At 28.2% G+C, this 9,482-nt stretch overlaps 1 protein-coding gene across 4 annotated transcripts in view; it reads left to right on the forward strand.

Annotated features, from left to right (window-relative positions):
* LOC107436520 (mitogen-activated protein kinase kinase kinase 20) overlaps window positions 1-6,199 on the forward strand; it is a 29,918-nt gene extending 23,719 nt beyond the window's left edge. For all 4 annotated transcript variants that reach the window (XM_016048271.4, XM_016048272.4, XM_016048277.4 and 1 more), the window contains exons 19-20: window positions 2,167-2,386; window positions 4,430-6,199. In XM_016048271.4, coding sequence (XP_015903757.1) covers window positions 2,167-2,386; window positions 4,430-5,082 — 873 coding nt within the window. In that variant the 3' untranslated portion in view covers window positions 5,083-6,199. The remainder of the gene's footprint in view (window positions 1-2,166; window positions 2,387-4,429) is intronic.
* Window positions 6,200-9,482: the final 3,283 nt, after the last annotated feature.

The raw sequence follows: 9,482 nt of genomic DNA on the forward strand, positions 1-9,482 counted from the left end.
AGTAATTAGAAAAAACCCTACCCATAGAAACAAAAAATACTTTTCCTAATAATATTGTGAAATTAATAGAAAAATATGTATCTGTTACAAAAATACTTGCCATTTTAAACTATTTTTCAAGTATAAAAAAGTTGAAGATTTTTTTCTAAGACCTGTTATTTTGGAACAGGTATTTGGAACAGGTATTATTTTGCATCGTAACAGCTGGAACCTGTTATTTGAAAATACCTGTTATTGCCCATCACTAATACCATGTAATATTTAAGAGGCAGGGGGAAAAAGGGGGTAACATTCTCTCTTTAGCAGATTCTTTCAGTCATAGAAGAAAAAATAAAGAGAACCCGATCAGAGTGCCCCGCCTTTATGCTTGATTGATAGCCAATGATTGGAGAGAAAACAATAATTTGTTACTTCCCCACCGTCAACTTAAATGATCTCCTCTTTACTTATTTACCTCTTTACTTATTTTCTTTCACAAATAAGGAGGAAATGAATTTTTCTCCTCCACCTACCCACTTTAATGAATGACGGGAATTTCCCTTTCTTGCTTGAATCATTCTAGTTTAAAATGGCGGATTATTATTTTCATATGTCAATTTTTTTTCGTTTTCTATATTTTAAGCAATAATATTTTTTTTTCTAATATTTCATATTTTATTGATTAGATATTCTAATACTAAAACATTATTCCCCTTAAAAATAATGTTTATTTATTTTTTGCTTCTTAGATTTAGATCATTTTAAGCTTTGTTCCAGAATGACATGAATTTCCCCTACCTGCTTGAATCGTTCTAGTTCAAAATGGCGGATTAATATTTTCATAACTGTTAAATTTTTTTCGTTTTCCATATTTTCCATATTCCGTTTTCCATATTTATTTTTTTCTAATATTTTATATTTGATTTAGATATTCTAATGATAAAACATTGTTCTCCTTAAAAATAACGTTTATTTATTTTTTGCTTCTTAGATTCAGATCGTTTATTAAATCATTTTAAGCTTTGTTTACCATGGGGGTCTATTATACGGAAAAATCTATTATACGGACTTCTGGAAGTCCCACCGATTCCGGATACGCGACTTTACACTGTATATGCTACTATTGCAAATTATTAATGGTTTTTGCTATTTCAAAATGTAAATTATTGTTCTATCTACATAATCCGGGTCTCATAGTTGTCCTTATTTTCCTCAAACAAAAAACTTATTCCCGATTTTTTATCTTTTTCCTCCTCATGTTCCTGAATTTTAGGCATGTTCAAAACGACTTGAAAATCTTGTTCCAGACTTTTGGTCATCTTAAGAAGAAGAAACTCAGCTTTTTTGCTTTTTTAGTTTTTCCTTCTGTCAATCTGTAGTTTTTATATAGTTATGTAGTTTTTTCTTATGTTTAATATGTCGAATTGCTAAGTGGTATTAAATTAGATATACTTATTAATATTTTTGAATCATAATTTTTTTCTTTTGTTTGTCCAATTGCTTTTAATTACTACTTTAATCTTCTTTTCATTTATAGAAAAATCGAAAGTGCTTTTAAATATCCAGTTACTTTAAAAATTGTTACCTTTTCTTAGTTTTTTTAATGATCTTTGTTTCCAGATTACAATGTATATTACATTTTCTATTCATTTGTTTATTTTTAAACGCATTTATTTCTTAGTATATAAATTATATATAATTTAGTTTAAGTAATTTATTGTTGCATGAAATTAATTAAAATTATCAGTTTTCTTTAAAATTTATTTTGATCTATTTTTATATTGAAGAATCTATTTTTGATGTCAAGAAATTTTGATATTTCTTACTATATGTACGCATGAGTGAAATCCTACCATTTTCAAATTTATTTCTGATCAACTTCTTTCTATCTTAATTTTTATTTGAAAATTTTAAGTGTAGCCCATTTTTTTTTAAAATTTGCAGACAGCTAAAGAAATATTCCAAACGAAACAAAATTTTCTAATCAATAGATTGCACTATTTTTTTAGCTCTTCATTTCCCTTTCTTTTAAATAGTCTAGTCTGTGCATTGTTCCAAAAAGTGCTCTGTTTTTATTTTGAACCACTACGAAGCATGCACACTCTTTATTTAATATATTTCTACCATTTGTAGTCAAGTATAATTTATTAGTAATTTTATTAAATTTTGATAATTAATTTTTTGCAGTCCATTGTTAAAAAGCCCAGATTTACGCAACATTTTCATCAAGTTGTGGCTGAAGGAAGTACTTCTCTTCAAAAGGAAGTTGTTTTAATGCTTCGAGGTCCCCCACAAAATAGTAAACGACATCATCGTGCACAACAATGCAGAAGTGCTCCCATTTTGCCTGATGCTTGGCAAAATCGTTTCCACCCAGATTCCTTCTCCTTGCCTACAGGGAAAAAAGGTAATATATCTTTTTTTTAAAGCAAATTTATTTAATAATTTTCTTAGAGCTGCATTTATTGTTATTTAGAAAGAGTGTTATCTTTGCATAAACTTGGTTACAGAGTAAATTCCAGATGTATTTACAATAAATCCAAAAAAAATTTCTTCTTCTTTCTCTAAAAAAAAATGCAAACTGTGTATAGGGCTATAATTGCAATTTATTTATAAAGAATACAGAATAATTCAAACATGACAAGTTGGCGGGTGGCTGAAAAGCTTTGAGAAACAGTTCGCTTTTTCTTATGCAAGAAGAGTTTAAAATGCAAAATATTATATGCATATTTCTTTTGGTGAGATTTCCAAACTGGCATACCATTTCCAATTTTTTGGTTTTCTACAATAGGAAGCTCTTTGAATAAGTTAGATTTTTTATTCATTTCCTTTCCACAAAATAGTCTATAGTCTCTTTCTCCCGATTTTCCATTTCTTTTTTTCTACCCCTAAATTGCTAAAATAAGTTGTACTGTTTTGCTTTACTGTCACTTTGCACATGCCTACTCGTGATGGGGACCAATGCAAAGCTTGAATTTCTTTTTAAGTTTCTTAGTTGGATGAACTAAGAAATCATGTATTGAATAAAAAAAAAATTCTTATTAAAGATCATGCAAATAATTAAGCATTCAAGAGTTTTTGATTATTAGACAGAATGATTTAAGCACGTACCAATTAAACATCGACATAACTGCCAACAACTACATATTGTCCGTACTATTTCATCTTTATATTTAAAGTGATATTGAATCTTATAAATGTCTTATAATTTGATTGACTTCATTTAATTTGATTTTGACTACCACTAAATGCAAATAAAGCAATATTATATAAAATAGCAAGTTATAAGAACGATAATGAGTGTAAGCCGTTGCAAATGTGAAAAGTTAAATTTATCTTCAATTACATTTCAATTAGTTTTTCACTACCACTTGGGAACTGAAAAAGCATAAGTTTGCAGATTTTCATTAAATATAAAACTAATTGTTTAAAAAATAATTATGAAAACGCAGGGTTGCCACTCAAATCTGGGGGAAAAAATTCCCTGTGTTTTCCCGGTACATATTATACACAATATATTAAGAGGAAACAATTACTGTGCTCTAATTTGAGCTATTGGGCTAACTATACTATTTTTAATTGCTAGAAAAGCTTAGAGTAGAGAAGGAACAGCTGAACATACTTAAATAAAACAGTTTAGTAAAGCTGAAATATCCTTAACTATTCCATAGATTACAGTTTGAGGGGTCATCATTTTTTAAAAGACAAAAATAAAATAAAGCAAAATTCTCTGCATTACCTAGTTTGTAAAGAAAAACTCAAAATTCCCGGCTAATTTTTAAATTTCCTGTATTTTCCAGGACCTTGTTCTCCTCGTGGCATGATAATCTGGAAACGTAACCAAAAAATTTAGAATTTGTATAAAAAAATTTTTTTTTAGAAACAATTCGTTTTTAAGCATTTTCAATCATTACTGCGATTAGAGACGAATTTTCTGGTAGTTTCAAATTCGAAGTTATCTGGAAATTTGTTGAGTTTTTTAGTTCAATATTGGATTGCATATATTACTGCAAAATATTTTGTGAATGAAACTTACAGCAAAAATTTTCCATTTTTTTTCTTGTCCCACTATTTAAATTTGTATAGTGGTCTTATTTTAATCACAGTAATTTTCCATGTGTATTATTTTTCTTTAAAAGCTTTATTATTTGTGTGATTATATTGTAATTAAAACTTAGAATAACTTGTTACATAACTCATTGTAAACATACAAATTTATATGTTGTTAAGCTTGCCACAGATGGCTGTATTCATAGGCAATTAATTTGCTAATTCTTTAAATAAACAAATTTTCAGTTGAAAAATATATTTTCTGAAAGATTTTTGATGTCACAATACATTCTAAATCGTATGTTCTCAAATTCACTAAAATCTCATTTTACATCTTCTGTGCGACAAGCTTTTCTTCTATAAATGTTAACTAAGTTTTCTTTTTAATAAATATTTCTAGAAAGAGGAACATGGGCAAGAGTTGTGGCTGGTGAAACTACCATACCGCCCATGCAAAAATCAAAGTTTGCACACTTTGGAGATTCAGGTTCGAGCAGCGAAGGTGAAAGTATATTTGAAAGCATGAAAAGTATTGGACGCCAGTTGCTGGAAGATGCTCAACCTAGGTCTAGGCTTAAAAAAGTGTCTTTCACTCTGCATGAATCAAGCTCATCAGAATCTATAGGCAGTGACTCCACTCAGTTTACAAAGAAGATTTTTCAGGAAAGGCGCTGCAGCACGCCGACATGCCGTCCCCGTTTCAAATACCGCCATTCGGCTAGCGATTCTGGATTCCCGATGGGTAATGACATAAAAACTAGACTGGACAATGATGCCCGTTTCGTCAAGTTCCGGGAATGTCGTTTTCGACTTCAAAGTGAAGTGGACCGGTTTATGTCAGGTAAAAAAGAGGATACTTCCTTTGAATCCGTTACCAGAAAGGCAAAAGAGGCTTTTGAAGAGCCTGTAGTGGAAGATTCTTTCGGGGATTTCCCCCTTCACTTCCGTAGACATCACAAAGGGATTTCTGGGCGTGGCAGGGGCCATATTTTTCATACTGATAAGGGAGAACCCCAATTAAGAGCTTGGAGTTTAGATAGAAATGCACTGTGATTATCTTATTAGTTTTTCAATTGACTGAATTTTTCATGCATACACTATGTTACGATAATAGACTGGGCAGAAAGCTTTTATAGGAAAAAGAAATTGTGGGCAAAGCTTTAAATACTTTTACCCATTCCCAAATCATGAACTTGGTAAGTTAAATTCTAGATTTTTGACACGGTTCCCTGTTTCTTATGTGACTATCTAATATAAAGCAAAAAATGTGAATAAAGTACAAAAATGTTACAATAGTTTTGTTCTATAAACAAGAACCTTCCCAGTGTTTAGTCGCTGAATGGTGTTTTTTAATTGATCAATGATCAACTTTTTTCAGTAGTGGTCTAAATTGGTCAGAATGCCATTTGGTGAAGATTCTTGTTTATAGAACTCAAACTATCATATGTTTATTTTTGTTCTTTATTTGTGCTTTATTCTAGTTGTTTCCTTCCATGTGCATAGTACAAAGTATACCCTATCCTTTTTTTTTAACTATTTAATTTTTTGCATAAATAATCAATGAGTTATATGTTAGGAGTCTCGAAAGACTATGAAAAAGGATATGCATCTTTTATTTGTACCATTACTTGACGAGTGCTGAAATGTGAGATAGGTTTTTGTCACTAAGCTTCTGTTCAATCAATTATTGTAAAATATTGTATATACAACCTGTCGTTTTTAATTTAACATTGGGTTTATTGCGTCCATTATTAGTGTGAGGTTAAATATTGCATGTATGGAATTCACAGATTCTTTTGTACAGTATATTCGACCTGTCACTTTTAATTTAACACTGCGTTCATTACGTCCATTATTAGAGTGAGATTAAATATTGCATGTTTGAAATTTGCAGATTCTTTTGTTCAGTATTACTTGAGAAAATTGAGAATTTTTTTTTAATATGTTAAGTTAGGAGACAATTTTATTAACATTAGGCGGTAGAATTGTTGTATAAGCTAATGGTGGTACAAAATTCTAGTTCCAATATCGGAAAACGTTGTTGTTTTAGTATTTGAAATTGCTGATTAATATCCTGTAATATTTCTTTTTATTACAAATTATTGTTTTTTAAACTTGCAACAGGAAAACAAAATTTGTAGGCTTATACAAAAAAAAGTGCTGATCAAAATATGTAAACTAAATCTACATCACAAGTTTGCAGCTAATCAAATACAATCAACTAGCTAAAAATAAATTCATATTTTTCTGTGTACAAGAAAATACTTCCTAGACTTGGTACACATACTTGGTGGTACTTTGAGTAATAGGAATTTGTATCTTCCCATTGTTATAGCATATTAGGATTCAGCTGATATTATTTTCATGGTAGAACTGATAATTCAACAAGTATTTTTTTTATAAACCAAAATGCAATGTATTTATTTTTTGCTTGTCTATTCTCTTAAAAGTGTACACTTACAAATTAAATATATATAAATCTACAGGAAATAGTAAATTAAAACATTTCTATTAAGTGTACATTATTGTATTTTTAAAGAATAAGTGAAAATTCATTATTGCTTAAAGAGTGGTGGCTGCCTCCTCAGCAATGCCTCTGGCAATATTAAAGGTGCAAAAAATAAATAATATGTAATCGTGTTGGAGAAACAGTCATTTCTAGCAATATAAACTGTAATTTTATTGTTATTTTGTCTTTGCACTTGCTATGCCTGCTCACTTTTTTATTTAGATAATGTGTTTTTATGAATAAAAAAAGTCTTTCTGATTCTAAGTATACAATCTAATGAAATAAAGTTAAAATTAGATTTCGCCTTTTTTTTCTTCTTTCTTTCATCCGTTCTTACGTGCATAACAAAAACTTTCTTAATTATGATAACACAAAAAATATGATTTTACATACATAAGTTTTTTTTTTCAGTGTAATTTAAGATAAATGAGTCATTGAGTTAAAATACCTGCTAACTGTGTTTTTAGAGGTAAAAAGGAGTTTAATAGATCATAGAAATCATGTTTTTCTTTAACTGCAATATGAACATATTAGCTGAGTGTTTCTATTTTTTGAAAAGAAATCATAGTTTATGCACTTTATGAAATCAGAGCTTTTAAGATGAAACATCAAGATGATTTTATTTCTAAGAACTGTTTTTTAAGATGAAATGTTATTACATTTTCATCTTAAAAGCAGTTGCAGGCTTTGTATCTGGGCTACTCAACTAGTTATTGATATTATATTTTAACTCTCTGTTCTACATTATTTATTATTTTATCATAATGTGGGTTATAAATTATTAATTTATTATGCATTTTTTTTGTTGTATTTGTGTGACGAATCCATCTTCTAGTCAAAATTTATCTGAATTAAGTTTGAAATCAAATCATTGTGTCTATATTTGATTGTTATTTGTTGATTTTTCTTAATCTGTTTATAGCTTTCGAGAGTTTCATTGTATATATCTTTACGTAATAATAATCTGTTCTGAAATATAGTTATTTATTTTCAATTCAATTTTGCCTAACTGATTTGAAAATTCAAATGCTGCTTTGCGCCATGCTTCAGGGATAAAAACATAAAATTTTTCTGTTATTATTTAAAATATTTTTTTTAAATTTTAAGCAAAATAATACGGATGGATAAAATGTGTTCAAAGTTTATTTAATATAGACTAATGCTTCCACCTTAGATGAAATAGGAAAAGGTTGCAGATTAATGTCAGAACATACCGATGGATGTGTAAAATTTACTGCATTTAAAGTAAAATAATCTTTTTAAGTTAATACAGTGTGCATAGCGTTTTTAAAAAGTGCTTATATTCGCTTTTTAAAAGCCCTTAAAGGTGCTTTTTTCATTGAGTGTTTTTAAAAAAAGTGCTTAATTTTCCCTCTTTGAAAATGAAATTTTTCCTTTACTATGTTGATTTTTGCTTCGAATTATGCAAAAAGACACAGCTCACATTGTTCTATTCAACGTTTTCACAATTAGCTCATCCCAATTTATTTCGGCGCATTGTCAGTCTGTAGCGAATAAAAACACCATTTGTTATACATGATTCAAAATTTCATGATTTTTGACAATTGTCAAAAACAAGGCCAAAAGATTTTTTTTTGGACATGACAGTTAAAACAAGATAAAACAGTCAATTTTCAAAAACTTTCCAACCCTGCCTAATTATGATATTTTTTTAAAGTGCTTAAAAATATCTTTTGAGTGCTTAAAAGGTGCTTATTTTTCGTTGAATAATTTGGCTACGCACCCTGTAATACTGCTGAAAAATTTCACTTTTAATTTTTTAATGGTTGATCAAGTCTGTCTATTGTTTTAACTATTTTATTACTGATACACTTTTAGGCTATTGGCGACTGTCTTAGTTTTAATAGTACCATAAAAGTGGCCAAAATATTTTTAATAGTGATCAGAATTAAACCTATAAATACAGATAATTTTACCAGCATTTACTTATTATTTAAAAACAAGGAATAAATTTATTTAAAAATGGAATCTGAATGAAAAGGCAGTTTTTTTATAAGGGATGTTAGCTTACTTTTAGCAACAAAAAAAAAATGCAGAGAGAGCGCATTTATTGGAATCAAAAGGCGAGCAGGGTGGGTCGCCTTCAAAAAGCGCTAAGGGAGAACACTGTAGTAATTATTTCAATTTTCAAAATAAGAATTGTATTACAACTGGTATAAAAAATTTTGAGTTGAAATGTTTGGTAATGTAGTTACATTATATGTTTTATCTTGAGCAATGAAAGCAAATGGCATTTTTTTAAAAATTTGAAGTAATGTGTTTTATACCAGTTTTGTCTTTTACAAAATAAAAATTTATTTTGATTATCATTAAAAATAATTGTTTTTGTTCTGAATCACTTAAAAAGATTAAAGAATATTTAAATGTCATAAAAAAATCAATATAAGACCTAAGGTAAAAATAGCAGTTTGTAAAAAAAGTGCTTTCAACTGATTATGATACTAAGCATCTTAATTTGTGAATGATTAAAATTAATTTTAATGTGTTTTAAAGTTCAAATTTATAATTTAATTAAAAAAAACTAATTCAATTTTTAATTTGTTATAATCTAATAACATTTCATATCTAAATCACAATTAACTGCTATATGCTTACAAAAAATCAAATGCTCTTTTACATTTATTATTAAAGAACAATCTTTAAAAAAAATTCTACCACTTATACCTATGTTTCTATTTTTACTGCATTATTTGTCTTTATAATGTTGCAATGCTTGTGCCTTATGCTGATAAAATGCAATATATACTTGTAACAAACTATTTGTATTTTATAATATGTGACTTAATAGATAATAGTATTTATTATGAAAATTGTAGAATTGATTTTTTATATGCATGATATAATGAATAAAAATTATTATAATATCTGTTTTTAATTGTGTTTTTTACTTTAAAATTATTGAGCTTTATTATTTTACATTCTA

This window comes from Parasteatoda tepidariorum, chromosome 1 (genome assembly GCF_982258835.1).
Source record: "Parasteatoda tepidariorum strain Cologne lab strain chromosome 1, Ptep-v5.0, whole genome shotgun sequence".
NCBI lineage: Eukaryota > Metazoa > Arthropoda > Arachnida > Araneae > Theridiidae > Parasteatoda > Parasteatoda tepidariorum.